The sequence below is a fragment of the Lucilia cuprina genome, chromosome 4 (assembly GCF_022045245.1).
Source record: "Lucilia cuprina isolate Lc7/37 chromosome 4, ASM2204524v1, whole genome shotgun sequence".
NCBI classification, from domain to species: Eukaryota; Metazoa; Arthropoda; class Insecta; order Diptera; family Calliphoridae; genus Lucilia; species Lucilia cuprina.
Window position 1 is genome coordinate 13018164 of NC_060952.1, and position 17383 is coordinate 13035546.

The 17383-nt window shown below is 25.9% G+C and overlaps 1 protein-coding gene across 2 annotated transcripts in view; it reads left to right on the forward strand.

Annotated features, from left to right (window-relative positions):
- LOC111681546 (sex determination protein fruitless) overlaps positions 1-17383 on the forward strand; it is a 415139-nt gene extending 397756 nt beyond the window's left edge. The window contains exon 8 of one of the 2 annotated variants that reach the window (XM_046948231.1): positions 16724-17383. In XM_046948231.1, coding sequence (XP_046804187.1) covers positions 16724-17220 — 497 coding nt within the window. In that variant the 3' untranslated portion in view covers positions 17221-17383. Of the gene's footprint in view, positions 1-5236; positions 5812-16723 lie in introns of those variants that run through there. The other variant, XM_046948230.1, reaches the window with a different exon arrangement.

The following is a 17383-nucleotide window of genomic DNA, read 5'->3' on the forward strand; positions in this document are numbered from 1 at the left end:
TAAATCATATAAGTAAAAAAAATTAAAATAAATATAAAAAAATATCAGTACAAAATTAATGAGAGTAAATTAAAATATAAAAGAAAAATACAAGCTTAACATATAAAGTGAAACTTAACATTGAGTAAGAGAGTGAGATTGACTTAGAAATACTATATAGATGAATTTATTATGAATAATGTTTTTTTTTATTTTTAATTATACTTTCTGCCGTCCTAAATTTGGTTTAACATTCTCAAACAAGATGTTTAAAAAAAAAAGTAAAATGTTAAAGTTTTCTTTTTATGTTTTAGAAATATTAATTCCAGATTTCTTTTAGTATTTATATTGAGAACAAAAGTTGATTGCACAACCTGTTGTCTTGGCTAGTAGCCAAGGGTTACTGAATTTCTTTTTGAATTATACAGGGATTTTAAATAAAATATAAATAATAAATACAACACTTTGAGCTTTTAAAAATATTAAGAGAAAACACACATAAAAACCCCAGAGAGAAAAAAACCTACATATACAATATTCAAAGAGTAAAGACACTTAAGCAAAACTAGAAACTTGTTAATTCACTTTTGCTAGAGTGTTTAAAGTTCTTCTTAACACTTAAAAGAATTTCTCTTAACTAAACAACGAACAGATAAATAAAAGAAAAAACTAGATTTAAACATTTTCAGAATATTTAGATGATTTTAATTTTTTTCCTATGATTTGTTTTAAGGTACATATGTATGTATTAGGTATGTTCTAATATTTGGTATAAAAACTTCTCTTTGACAACATTTATGGAAATTTTTCAAACGAAAAAAAAGCAAACCAAAAAATAAAAGTTATAAAAAAATAACGTAACCCACCTTATTTTAAAACACATTATACCATACATATAACGCAACATGAAAAAAAGTATTGTTTAAATTAATTATAAAAGCAACAAACAAGAAAAAAATTCCAAATTTTTTGTAAAGGATTTCCTAGAAATTCAAATTTTTATTAATGAGATTAAAAACGATAATTGTTTTTAGGGAAGTTAACAAAGTTAAGCTCACTATTACCAAACAAAATAAATATTAATAACTGAAATTAAGAAAAAAATAAAAATAAAATAAAAAACACTTAAATAAAAAACCCATATATGAATTGCAACATTAATTAATGTATTAAATATAAAATAAAAAAATCAAACAGAATATATGCTAAACTTACTTAATAACAGACAAAACAAAAAGATAAAAAACCAAACTTTTAATCAATTAAAAATAAAACTTCTTTCAATTTCAACAAATAAAACAGAAAATAAATTAAAAAAATATATAATCCAGGTGTTTTAATTAAATTTATATCACAGCCAGGCAATAGAACCATTTTTAATTATTATTAACTTTTTTTATTATTTAGTTTTACAATATACAATTTTTTTTCTTTTAACTTATACTCTATTATATATTATTATTATTTTCTAATTTCTAAAAATTTCTTTAACACTTTTTCTTACTTTTAAATTATCATCTTATTATGTTTAATTTTTTAAGTCTTTAGTTTTCATTTAAACTAAAAACATATTCTTTTAAACCCAAAAAAAAGAAACAATATTTAAACCAAATATTTAAAATATTTAACAGCCACGGTAAGTTTTTTTTTTTATGTGTGTGTATATGAATGTTAAGTATTTCAATATATATCTATAATATTTATACCAACGATTTATTTTAAAAAATTAAAATAAAAACAACTATATTTTTCTAAATGTTTAAACAACAAAAAAAGCAAATAAAGTTACAGGAATTGGCCGTAAAATTTCAAAAAAGAAAAAAAATTAAATTTTTTTAAATTCAAATTCATTTTTTTTTAATAATATTATGTTGAGTTTTAAAATAAAATACTACTAGTTATAACGTTTTTCTTCCAACATTACTATTTAGGAAGGAGGGGTGTTGAAAATTGTTCGATGTGTTAGTTGTTCGTTTAGTTTCTAACTACTTTTTCGTTCTACTCTTCTAATTTCTTCTATTATTTTTCCTTGTTTTCTCATATTTTTTTTTAACTTGATGATGATATTCTCAAAAACAACTACAATAAATCCATATTAATGTTTAATTCGTGAGAAAAAGTATTTGTACACTTGACAATAGAAATTTTACGGCTTATATATATTAAAAATATCCTATAAACAGGATGTTTTTGTTGGCCAGTGATCGTGACGTTATGTCATACTAAATTGAGTCATAATATCCATAGTCTTTATGATAATTTAAAAAATGTCACATGTCTATGGTCAAAATGATAGACTTCAAAGAGTCGATTTATTAAAAAAAGACTCAATTTAGCAAAGCCGGTATTCGAAATACCTCAGAGTTTAAAACCCCTGCGCTCAGCAATAGGTAGGCTTTCCAATACACTTTTGTAAATAAATCAAAAACCAAATTTCATTTTCGGGATAAGAGTGGGCCTTTTCTCCTTTTTTCTTTTAAAAGTGACACAATTTCCTTGAACTTTATGACCCTTTTAAAAACAATTTTTTTATTTCAACGAAATGAGTTTTCACTTGATTTCAAAAAAAAAATATTCTGAAAACCCTAAAAGCGGTATACATCTTATCATTATTAATAAGGTCAGAGGTCACAAATATCGGTTTTTCGGTAATATTTCAGTTATTTTAGTTTAATTTTCTATATTTAAGTTAAAGACTTTGTATAACTAATTTTTTCGAGTCATATTGGATTTGTGCTGATGTTAGTAAAGAACAATGATATTGATCCTACACCCACCATATCTGCTTAAAATCTTTTTCTAAGTCCTCTATGCTCGACCGTCCATGCTAACCTTTTAATTAAACTACAGGTCGCAATTTTAATTCAATGATCTTCAAATGATCTTCAATTGTTCCGTAGACGAAGCCTATTGAGAATGTTCACCTAGCCCACAACTAAACCCCCGACTTATAAACATTTTCTAAGTCGATGTGGCGGAGAGCCGAATCGAAATGCAGAATGCCAAAGTTGCCAAATGGAGAAAATTTTGATTCAAATTGAAATACAGAATAGTGGCCATTTTTTCACCTAGCCCCCATACAACTGAAAACCCAAATAGGTCTTGTGAATTCAATGAAATTTGGTATATGATCTTCTATTGTGTCAGAGACGAAGCCTATATTTTCCTTAGTCCCGGTATAAAATAAATTTCAGAAAATTCGCTGTATCGAAGACATTAACATAAATGCTTTATTATGAAATATAAATTGTATTACATTATTTTAACTGTTCTACAGTATGATGTGGTCGTCCACTCCCGATTATAATTTCTTACTTGTTTTTTTTTAATAGCAAAAATGGTCCTAAAATAAAATGTAGAAAATTTAAAAAACATAGAAAGTGAGATATTTGTAAAAAAAAAACTAATGTTTGTAAAATTGGACCCCTCTCATAGGCGACTTTTAGCACCTTAATTAAGACCCCAAGAAGAGGCCCTACAACATCATACAATAAGCTATCTAAAATTTCCTTAAGCTATAAAAAGCTTTCTGTGTGATCGAAAACTTCGGACCACTACTGAAAATCATTATTAAAAAAATTTAATTTAGAAAAAAATATATATATATAAAACTGTTAAATATCAATTGTCAAGCAATTACTTATACTTTTTCTCTGACAAATCTTCTTAGACAAATACTGAACAAATCTATTGCTATAACTATTTTCCACTCTGTCTCTCAAATAAAACCCATATAATTGAACAAATTTTTTTACATAACCCCCTTTTTTGATACATAATAATAAAAACTGAAATCCTCACCGTTATTTAACCTTTAATTACCAGAGTTTGTGTTTCAACATTAATTAAACCTTTTAGGATTTATTAACACTTTTATGTAAAAAAAACAAACATAAACTATTTATATAAATATCCAATTTTTTTACAATTATTAAAATTTAAGTGGTTTGGGTTTTATTAAAATAAAAAAAAAACAAAAACTTTTTTTAAATAACTATAAAACAAACATTTATAATAATATTAAAACATCATTTTAATAATAAACTAAATAAAATATAAAAACAATTAAACACACCTCACACTTTATAATATTATTTAACAAATAAATATCATCATATTTATTAATATACATACATACATTATTTTAATGAAATTAAACAAAAAAATAAATAAAAAAACATTAAAAATAAATAAACCTTTTAATGGAGTTGGTTTTATAATAATAATAATAAAATAATATTAATAATAAATAACTTACTTTTTGTAAATAATAATTATTATTAAACAAATTAATTTAAGTTATATAAGTTAATTATCGTAGCATATTTGTATTAGGCAAAAGATATTCCCAAATCCAAACAAATAATATATTTTGGTCGACCCTCCTCTATTCTTATCAAAATTAATTGGTTGGTGTAAAAACAAATGTTTTGAAATTTTTCTTTAAACAAAAAAATCCACACTTTTTGGGTGTAACCGATTTTGTTGCGAAAACTATTATTATTATTTTTTTAATCACACAAAAGACGAAGTGTTTCCGAAATTAATTGAGCACAAAAATTAAGCCTTTTTACTTAAATTGCTAAATAAATATGTTGAGCCTATTTAATTTATTTTAATATTATGCTCAAAATGATCATTTCATTGGCTCAACACTCTCTCTCTTTCTCTCTTTTTAAACGGTGTATATCTTTCTTACTGTGTTTTCTATTTTGCAATAACTGTTCATGTTTAGTTCTGTTGTATTTATTATTTAAAAAATTAATTTAAAAAAGTTCGTTCGTCTTTTGTTTAAAATATATTTGATTTAATTTCGTTATACATTTTTTTTTGAAATCTTATAAATTATCTTGTACAACTGAATGTGTTACATGAATATCTTCTCTTCCCCCTACTTTTGATTTAAATTTAATTTTCAAATTTTGTATATGTCTTTCATTTTGTTTCGTTGTAAATTTTAAGTATTTTTTTTAAAAGTTTTAAGCATTTTTTTCTTATCTTTATGTTTTGTTTCTTGTGAATCATCAACAAAAACATTGTTTTTCTCTTCTTTTTTTATTCTCTGTGCGTGCGAATAATTTCACAAAACAAAAAAAAAAACCTAAAAATCTAAAATGTGTACAAAAACCATATTAAAATGAATTGAAAAACAAACACTATAAAATTTTCGTCATTTCCAAAAAAAAAAAACAAAACTGAATTAAATGCCTAACAATACGCAAAAAAAATATTCGTACTGCCGACGCACGTTTATCAGGTTCCAAAGCCTGGCATATGCGTTTGACATTCGAACGTTTGTCTGGAGGCTGCAATCTGCATCGGTGTAAATTATGTGGCAAAGTGGTGACACACATACGCAATCATTATCATGTACACTTTCCAGGACGTTTCGAATGTCCTCTTTGTCGAGCCACTTACACCCGCAGTGACAACTTACGGACGCATTGTAAATTCAAACATCCCATGTACAACCCGGATACCAGAAAATTTGAAAATTTAATGTCTGCTGCTGCAGCCACAGCTACACAGTCACCTACACCCACACAGCTAGCCGCTGCTTCACAAGCCGCAATGGCTGCAGCTGCCGCTGCGGCGGCCTTTAATGTGGCTCAACAGCAGCAGAGAGAACAACAGCAAAGAGAACACCATCAGCAACAAATGCAGCAGCATGCCCACAATTTAACACAACAAACCCAGCATTTGCTACAGCAACAAATACAACAACAGCTACATCCGCAACAACAGCAGCAGCAACAACAAGCGTCACAATTACTAGCACAAACATCAGTCCATCAGCAGCCACAATCACATAATGCCGCAAATGAATGATATCGGTCTTTTCTAGGCTGGAATTATAGTAATTTATTAGGAAACCCTTACGCTCCACCACCGTCTCCTACAACTCATCCATCATCTTCTTCGTCTTTGCCACCACAACATACATCTAGCGCCCATCAAACACTTGCCACAGCGGCAACAGCTGCATCCTCTGCTGCCAATACCGCAGTAGCAGGAAACCCTTTTGCCTGGAATTTTGAAGAAGAGCAACTTCATCATCAAACTAATGCTAGCAGCACTAACAACAACAACATCAATGCCACAAATTATATGCCACAATCAGCAGCAACACTACATAATTATTATAATCAATATTTTGGCAACACTAACGCCTCAACTACCCAACGAGAGACTCACTTGGACTATTACAAAAGAGCACAAACTTTGGCCACTAATTTGCGTAATGTTAACAACACTGATCGTCAAAGAGAAAACGATGAAGAGAACTATCATCATCTGCATGATCATCATCACAGCATACCGACATTTAACTTAATTGAAAGTGATGATAACGATGATTCAGATAATAACGCCAGCGCAACCTTAAATGGCACCTCACAAAATATGAAAGAGCTTAGGCTTACTAATAATAGAGAACTAAATGAAAGCTCCACCGATTTTGATTTCAACAAACAACAACTAGATGATAATATTACATCGGGTAATATAACGGAAATTTCATCGTCTAAAAAATCAATAGGTTCTTTAGAGACGGCAAAAGAATCATCAACATCACAAGTTGCCAGAGATTAAAATGCATATGTATTTTTATGTAGACACTCATATGAAAGAGATTAAAGTTGAAAGTAAAAGGTTGATGTTTATTAGAAGCTTAGAAAAGGGAAAACATTTTCTAAATAATGCCAATGTCAGATATAAAGTAATTAAGAGAATCGACTCCATTTTTAATTATTTATTCAGGAAAATTGTGTGTAAATCAAAGATGTCCAAATGGAAAAAAATGTAAAAAGTGTTATTTTCCATATCAGATTTAAACTTGAAAAGTTTCAGTTTTTACTCCCAAAAAGAACTAGTCATGACCGTATTTGTCTTTAATTGAAGCACCGTGAGCTCGATTTTTGACATTTTCGAAATAAAATAATTTTTAAAGTCATGTAAAAATTAATAGAAATCACAAATTTATGTTGATTTTAACTCATAACTAAAAAAGTACTTTTTTAGGTTTAATAGTACTAAATTAATTTTCTGCAAAACTAGACTATCGACTATTAATTGAAGTTTAGACTAGGATATGGATTAGACTATGAACTAGAGTTAATACTGTAGACTGGACAATAGTTTAGACTGTATAATATGCCTTAGACTAGACTATAGAATAGACTATATATTAGACTATAGACTCGGCTATATATTAGACTAAACACAAGCCTAAGTACTAGAATATTGACTAGACTGTATAATACACTATAAACTGGACTAAAGACTACTATAGCCTTAACTATAAACTAGACTATAGACCAGACTAAAGACTATGCTATAAACTATACTGTAGACTACTATAGCCTTTACTATAAACTAGACTATAAACTAGACTAAAGACTGGACTATAGACAAAGACTATAGACTAAACTATAGAATAGACTAGACTAGACTATACTATAGACTAGATTATGGACTGTACTATAGACTAGACTATAGTATAGTCTATAGACTGGACTATAGACTATAATATAGAGTAGGCTATAGACTAGACTTTAGACTAGACTATAGACTAAACTATAGACTAGACTATAGACTAGACTATAGACTAGACTATAGACTAGACTATAGACTAGACTATAGACTAGACTATAGGCTAGACTATAGACTAGACTATAGACTAGACTATAGGCTAGACTATAGGCTAGACTATAGACTAGACTATAGACTAAACTATAGACTAAACTATAGACTAGACTATTGACTAGACTATAGACTACACTATTGACTAGACTATAGACTAGACTATGAACTATACTTCAGATTATTGGCTAGACTATAGACTAGACTATAGACTAGACTATAGACTAGACTATAGACTAGACTATAGACTAAACTATAGACTAGACTATTGACTAGACTATTGACTAGACTTTAGACTAGACTATAGACTAGACTATTGACTAGACTATAGACTAGACTATGAACTATACTACAGATTAAAGGCTACACTTTAGACTGCTTGTCAAAAGTTAATAAGTTAGAAAAAGGTGTCTAAGATGTCGTGGGGTATTACAGTATTTTTCGAGTTTTGAAGGCTAGTTGTCCATTACATAATTTGCCTATGTGTTTATTGGAAATGGTGTATTTATCTAAATTACTTGATGTCAAAATAAGGCTAGAAAACAAAAGTCAATTTGTTATTTTTATTAAAATTATAGGAAATACAATAAAAATTACACTATTTATATTGCACAAATAAAAAAACAATAAAAAATGAACTACAAAATAAGAGTGACATTTAAGAAAAAAGAATCCTTTGATAACTAGGTTTCATAATGGATGGCATATATATATTTATATAAAAAGCTACATATTTAAGCACAAAGTCTCTGGAAATGGTTTCTTAGCTGAAAACATACAAAGTTTTAATTTAATTATTCTTGAATTGAAATTAATAGAAAAAATTGTTTTAACAGGATTAAACTATAATTTTTTTAACAAAAAATAATTAGCACAAAATAATAATTGTAAACAAACTACAAAAATTTAAATAAATATGTAAATAATTTTAATAAAAACAAATACTTAGTGAGAGAAAAAACAAAAAACAATTGCCAAAAGTAAAAGAGGCCAATTTGTAATAAACAAAAGAAAATGTAGTCCAATTTATCTAAAACAATGTTAAAAAAGCACTTAGAACTCACTGCAACAAAAACATATTGTGGTTAAACTTAAATAATGTGTTGTTAAATGTCTAATTTATTCAACAAGTTACTCTAAATGTTTTTAATTAGCAAAACAAAACTCAACTCAAAAATCCCTTCAAAAGCTGCTAAACAAAAAACTAAAAAAAAAAACAAATTTATATTAATTATATTATTAATTACTTATAACAAATTCTATGAGATTTTATTAATAATTTATATAGAAATTAACTTAAAACTAAAAAAGAATGAAAAAAAAAACAATTTATATATATGTAAACAATTTTTAGTTATAGTTAAACAAACTGATAAATTAAACCAAGTTTTTTTTTGTAGTTTGTGAATTTATTTAAGCAGAATTTAGGAAAAATCTAATCCATCCTCCCGTAATACCCAACTTCCAAATTTATTTAAAACAAACTTGCAAAACCCTATTGATATTAAATTGTTTATCTATAAACTAGACATTAGCAAGTAGTCCACTTATTAAACAAATTAAAAAACAAAACAACTTTTTAATCTGTGTATATACATTTCATTGTGTGAGTGTGCTTGTTTTAAAAAAACTAAATGTCTTTTAAGCAAACTTTAAGTGTGTACTAAAACAACAAGTCTCCCTTAAGATTAATGATAAAATTTCCTAAAAAAAAATTAATTCCTTTCTACTAAGATGTAAAAATCAAACACACCCCTGCCCTTAGAGTTGTCTATTGATTTGACCATCTCTCCCTTATAGTTGTTTTTCTACTACCAACCACTACTTCATCCTATTTAACAAAAAACAAAAACATAATTTTTAAGACAGTTTTTATTTGTCTCTATTAAATTTCTTAATAATAATGTTATATTTTTTATAATAATATTTTTACTAAACAAAAATGTACAAAATATTTTAATTAACCTTTATTTTTTTTTTACTAATACATATACTTAAGCATTTTTTTTTCGTTTCGTTTTTAACTAATTTTAATTATTTTTATACAAATTTCAACTAAAAAAAGAAAAAAAAACGTCTCAAAAATCTTAATGTAAAGACATTTATTTTAATTTCTATTAAAATTGTTTTTATATTAACAATATTAATTAGTATGAAAATAAAACATCAATTGTAGTCCACAAAAATAGAAGTTTTGCTGCTTAGTTTTAGATAGGAATTCGTTACTAAAGTCAAAGGCGGTCAAAGGTCAAAAATAAGTTTTTTTATGTACGCGTTCTAATGCTATTATAATATAGATAATTAAATAGAAATTAATAGATAATTAAATTTCCTGAATTTTACATTATTTTTGCATATAATTATAAAGAAAATTGGTACCAAACTCAAAATCGGTCAAAGGTCAATAGTACAATTTTACCAATATCTCATGTTTTATATGTTGTAATGCCTTTATAGTTTCAATAGAAAATTAAACTTCCTGCATTTTAGTTACAGATTTTCTTTCATATTAAGTATTAGTTATTTTGGAGCTATAGTGTATTACTTTCAGAGATTAGTAGGTTTAAATTAGGATTAGCGTACAGGGCATTAATGGTGACCTTTAACCCCTTAATTAAGACCCTTTTACCATTATTCAACAAACATCTCTTTTGCATTTAAAAATAATTTCAAATTAGTACAAAATAATTGAGTTCGAATAAAAATGAAGAAAAATTTATGTTTCAGTCAAAAAACAAATATAGATTTTTTTCCTAATGAAAAATATTCGTTTTGGGGGGGTTAATTTTCCTTCTTCTCCCCGTAAATCCCCGCCTGCTGTAGTTATTTATTAGTCAATTGCACATTACAAGTAATTAGCAAAACTTCAATTCTTAGCAATTACAACACAGTAGCAAATAATTGTAATTGGCAAAAGTTTAACTACAAATTATTGTAATTGTCTAAAGGTCAATTACACATTACAAGTAATTGTAATTAGATATTGGTCAATAATATATGACATTTTATTGTAATTGACCTTGTAATAAATTACTTAAGGTAATTAGCAAACAGCCTTGCCAAATTTAATTACAATAATAAGTAATTGTAATTATAAAACAATTACAAGTAATTATAATTGTCAGAATTTCAATTACAAGTAATTAAATCACGGTTACAAGTAATTGTCATAAGTAATTACACATTACAAATAATTGAAATAAATTACTTTATGTAATCATTAGCCTGTAACTTACTGACAAAAAACAAAATTGTATTGTTTGTCGAATCGTAATAAATCTCTAAACCTAAAACTTTCTTAAAAGCCTTAAAAAAATGTTAGGCAGCTTATCAAAAAAAAGGAATTTTATTAAAACAGTATTAAAAATACAAAAGGCTTTAACATATTATCATTTCTTTCATACTAATTAATATTTTAATATAATAAATTATTTAAACAAATAAAACTAAGAAATTTTTGGCCATACTATAGTTAAAAAAAAAATTACCACATTTTTTTTGAAAAACCACCTTTCTCAACTCAACCTCCCCTTTCCTATAAACTGTTTTAAAATAATGTAAATATAAAAGAAAATAATTACTAAAACAATTACTAAAATTTAACATAAATTTATAATTAAAAAAAAATTATTCACTCAATGTATGTGTCTTTGAAAAACAAAAAAAAAAAAAACTACCAACCAACAATTAATTAATTAATTAATAAAAAAAATAATTATGATGCAATTAACGTAATTAAAATTAACACACACAAAAAACCGACAAACAATTAAAATTGGTCATTAGAAAAGAACAAATAATGTATTTGGTGCACAAAACTATTTAAGGCAAACAAAACTCCAAGAAAAAAAGAGTTTATAACAACAAAATATTATTACTTTTGTTTTAATAATTTATTTCAAGAATGTGATAATTATGGTAAAAAGCAAAAAATGAAAAATTATTAGAAATGTTAGCGAAAGAGAGGAAGGAAACAAGAAAAGCAAGAAATGAGTTAAAAACAAACAAAACAAAAAAAATGGTGCTAAATCCAAATAACTAAAATTAATGGAAACAAATTAAATTAATTAATAAAGCAGCAAAATGAATATTAATTTGTTCTATGTAATTCATAAAAAAATGCAATAATATTTATAATTAAATTAAAATAATTTAAAAAGTAATTAAAAAAAAACTAATAAAACGTATGTGCAATAAATCACTAGTTTTCTTTTAAACTCAAAACTAAAAGAATATAATTAAAGAAATTATAAATAAATTTGTTTTTTTTATTAAAGAATAAAATGAAAATGAGAATTAAACAAAAATATATATTTTAAATTATTTATAATTTTTTTAAATTAATTTTATAAAGGAATTTATTGTGAAAACAAACACAAAAACATAATAATTGTGCAATTTATTAAAAATAAATAAAACCTTTTAACAACACAATACCCCCACCCCCTACCACAAAAAAAAAACAAACATATAAAATTTATATTAAAATAGTTTTAAAAATTTTTCTTTAAAAGAAATCTTTAAATCTAAAACAAGACTTTTTTGAAAAAATTGATTAAAAATTGTATTTATAAAAAGGAAATTATTTAAAGAATTTATAAATTAGGTGGCATTTTGTTAATTGTCTTTTAATTAAAATTGTAATTTATTGGAAATAAGCAAAATTATTTTGAAAAGTTTAAAAGAGATTTTTTTTAGATTTTCAAAATTGTGTTCGAATTTTAAAATTTAAAATTCTTTTTTAATTTTAAATATCCAAATTTAGACCACAAAAATTGACACATAGCTTCTCCTGAGCATTATTAATATGGTATTAAAAGTCATCATAAATCTCATATGCGCTAGGAGAGATATTGACGGTCAAAGGTCACACGAATCTGTTTTTTACGAATTTCTCTCTTATTATGCCTTGTAAGCGTTTTGCAGCTATTATTACTTCTATAGTAAATTCAATTTTCTTAGTTTTAATAGATTTTGAAATAAGTGTTTTGGGTTTCTAAATAGAAAACTGGTACTAAGGTCAAAGGTCACAAATTACAGTTTTTTTAAGAATATCTCTTTTATTATGCCTTGTACACGATTTGAAGCTTTTATCATTTCTAGAGGGAATTCAATTTCCTATAGTTTACTTAAAGACTATGATTGCTATTTAAAAAACTAAGTTTTGTAACCTTTGACCCCGCACTAATAACTCGCTTAGCGTATGTGCGATTAATGATGAATTTAAGCTCCTTATTTGACTTTTATTATTGTTTTAAGTAAAACTGTTTTGCCTTAATATTTAATTATGCCACCTAATAGGATTTTCTTTAAATTTTGTCCAAAAAAATTATAATTTAATTTAAGTTTTTTTTAATAAATAATAATTAATTTGAAATTAATAAATTATATGTTGAAATTTTTTTTATTAAATAACATCTACAACCAACTAAATACTGAAATTGTTTTTTTATTATATATTTTTTTAATTTTAGAGTTAAGATTTATTTATATATAAATTTAAAAAAAAAAAATATTAATAATTTTAAGCTTAAGTTTTAGTTTAAATACAAAGAAAATAAAAAATATATATAAAAATATAATTTCAAACAAAACAAAAGCCAAGCATTTGTTATTTTAAAATAATAAATTAATTATTAAAAAAATAAACTAAAAATAATATTACTAAAAATTTATAATTATGTTAAAAATAAATATTTTATATTTTATACAAAATAAAAAAAAAGAAAAACTAAATGAAAATAAATATCAAAACAACTTATTAAAATTTTTTTATTATTATTATTTCTTTTTAATTTAACAAATATAAAATATATTTTATAAAAACAACAAACAACAAACAACAAACAACAACAATTACAAAAACAACAACATATTTAAACCTAAACTATAAACAACAAAAGTTTTAAAAGAAAACAAAACTGTTTAAATTATTATAATAAGCAAGATATTAATTTAAATATAAACAAACAAAAAACAACAATAAAAATCCCAAAAATTATAAAACAAAAAATTAAAAAACAAACCATAATATATATTTTTTTATTTTACAATAAATTTTTTTTAATATATTTTTTTTATAACAACAAAAAATATAATTGTGCTTCCAACTAGGGGTTTTTTTATGAAAAAAAATACTAACAAATATTTCTGCCACATAATTACTTTTTAAAGAAAAATCTTCTTCTACTTTAAAAAAAATCTCGGCCCAATTTCCTGTAATTTTATTTCTTTAAAAATTTATTTAAATATTTTCTTATAATTTCTAAACTCTATGTATTTTTAATGTAAGTATTTTTTTTTATATATTTTAGTGTTTTTTTCATAAAAATTATTTTATATAATTTTATATATTTAAAAGTAATTTAAGATTATTGTTATAAGAAAAAAAAGAACATTAGTATACAATTCGCACAGACGTTACACCCAAAAAAAATTTAGTAATTTTTCCTACATTTGTGCGAATTTTTTGTGTAAAAAATTTTTTTTTGTTAATTGCTAAAACAAAAATCAATACCCAACGTTTGTGACTAATTTATGTTATTATTCATGTTATTAAAAAAAAAATTTATATATAATATCTACAACAACAAAAACCATCCCTATGAAAAGAAAAATAAACAAATTATAAAATTTGTTAAATTAACAACGGAGGCATTTTTTCAAATCACTTTTCAATTAAATCGTTAAAATATTTATATTAAATAATTTTTTTGTATTGGTTTATACTATTTTGCACGCTGGAATGTAAGTAATATCTAAAATTAACCTATAAAATTATTCAGAAAAATAGTCATTTGTTTTTATTTTTAGAATAAAAAAATATTTTGAAATATCATAAGAGTTGTAGCAGTAAAGCAGGAAAGCTTAATAAAACATAATTTTTACAAATTCAATTCAAAATGGCCAAATAGTTTAGATTGATAGGATGATGAATGTATAAATGAAAGAAATACACCTAAGCCACTTGCACTCCTGTTAAAGGAAAATGTTTGTTGATTCGGTTTTCACTGAATGTTGTATTATCATGCGATGTTCAGAAACTCACTTTCCTAGACGTAATTCCAATCGAAATAACATCACTCTTAAGATATTTGGTAAAAAACTAATAATGACAAACTAGGTGTGGTTCAGAAATTCACTGTCCTCTCTACATGTTCTGAATTTGACTAAATTCAAACGTGTCCATTCAGAATACATACGTACCATTATACAAACAACCTCAGACTTTTTCATTTTGAGGTGGCTTCTCGCAAAAGTCATCCCATTCGATCATACTTTTAACCGTCTAAGGGTTTTGCATTCGTCAAGTTAACTACTTCGATCTCTCGACTACTCCCGATGGGCCTAGCTCTCATAATTCAGCCCTCGTTAACTTCGACTCTGTTTTCCTACAAAACTATTTCATTCGCACTTCCGTTGCCTACTACTACCGAGTAGCCTGCCTCTCATATAATGTAAACATTATCACTGGGATAACATACGTTTAAATCTTTCGTGCAATCCTATACGGTCCTGATATCGCCCTAATTGTCTGAGAATTTTCCAATCAGTGTTTGTGAAAGATGATATTTCGGAATAATATCACTTTCAATATATTCGGTTCTAATTTCTAAAAAAAAACTCCAGAAATTTGCCGTCCTCTCTACATCCGCACGTTTTCACTTAGACCTCGTTGTGTCGAATGGATTTACATTTGTCAAGTTAACTACTTTGAGCTCCCCTTTCCCATTACATTCGCACATTCGTTGACGACTGCCAACCATATTATGTAAAACGTAACTCTGGTTTCTTAAAATCCAATACGGTTAACAGTTTGCAAGGTTAACCTGTTAACCTTCATGTGCTGTTAACACTGGGTACATACTGGGGTTCATTTCGTTTGATCCCTTTGTGATACTTATATGAGTTGTCCGCTTTAGCCTATTAGAGTACACTTCGCTCAATAATAAAGGGTTCTATTTATCGAATGTTAGCCTCTCATAGATCCATTAAATCGTGCAGGAAATTGACTCCTAGCAGATTATTCTATTCTTAGCTAGGACAGTTCACTGAAAATGGAAGTAAATTATACTCTGTTCTTCCTTTTTGCCTTGGCAAATCCAGGCCAGTCACCATTGAAGTTAAGTTTCATAGATTTGCTCTCCGAAACTATAGGCTTACGCTCTTCGTGCGAGTCTATGACGAAATACGAGCGTTTGCAACTTGAAAGCGACGAAAGCGGTATGCTCTGTTACTAGTAAGAGGCACACTTTCGCAAAAGAATCGAGGTATCTGTTAATGATCTGAAAGAATCTGTTAAAAAATGTTATAAATTGAGAATTTCAATAAAATTTTGTGGCATTTTTCATATATCAATATTTAGTTTAAATTTTCTAGTTTTTCAAAATAACACTTTAAAATAATTTAAAATAGTCAATATTTTTCCTAAATATCAATCGAATTTAAAACTAGTTTACAAAACTTTTATTGTATTGTAAAACTTAAAATGATGTAGAAAGTAGAACAGAAAATTTTTTTAAATTAAAAACAAAATTATTAAGAATTAATCTATTCCAGTTTAAGATGTACTCAATATGAACTTGGTATAGTTCTAAGTAAAATCGTTAGATTTATATATAATTAAAAGTAAAAATTATAACAGAAGGAAAAAGGCTTTATAATTTCAAAAAAAAAAACAAATTTTATATCAATTTTAAATAAGATTTCTTAGAATTTCTTTCAATATTTTATTTAGTTATAAAAATGCTTCTATCAGCTATGATTTTTTTTTAGATTTTGTTCTTTTTATGTAATTTAATTTTTGTTAGTGTATTTTTCTTTTAGTTATATATTTTATTAAGATTTTTTAATTATTTTTTTAAGTTTATATTTTATGCTCACACTATCATATTATTTCAACACTTTTTTCTCTATAAACAAAAAAAATACTCTAAAATTTTTCATACATATTTTTTTTATAAAAGTCTACTTTATATAAAAAGCAAATCCAAAACAAAAACAAAAAAAATACACTTTATACTACTTCACTCTGTTTGTTGTTCTTGGGCTGATTTTCGCCCCATTATGTGGTGTGTGTTCTCTTTTTTTTCATTGGTTACAGTATCCCGAGGACGTCTGTCTAGAACTCCCTATAGAAGATCATCGTTTTCTCGAACATCATCGCTATCGGACTCACCGCCGCCACATGCTTATGGACTACAATTGGATGCGGCTATAAAAAACGATTATCTATTGGAGAATATAATGCGCGGCACAAATGGCGGTCATCACCAGGGCGAGAGTAGTCATCATCAGAGTCTAAATCAATTGCATACGATTGGCTCGACCACAGGTAGTATGGGAGGCTCAGCACACAATTTACATCATCAAATGTCCTATCACAATATGTTTACACCGTCCCGTGATCCTGGCACAATGTGGCGTTGTCGTTCTTGCGGCAAAGAGGTAACAAATCGTTGGCATCACTTCCACTCGCACACGGCCCAACGTTCGAATTGTCCCTATTGTCCAGCCACCTACAGTCGCATTGATACATTGCGTTCACACTTAAGAGTAAAACACTCAGATCGTCTTATTAAACTAGGTTCCACAATATAAACTAACGGGCTAGAGATAAATAATGCCTGAAAGTGAGTGAGTGTGTGTATGTGTGAACAATTTTTATGGCTATAAATTATAAATTATTTACAAAAAACACTTTAATTATATATACATATATATTTTTTCTTATATATAAACAAATATATATATATAAAAAACA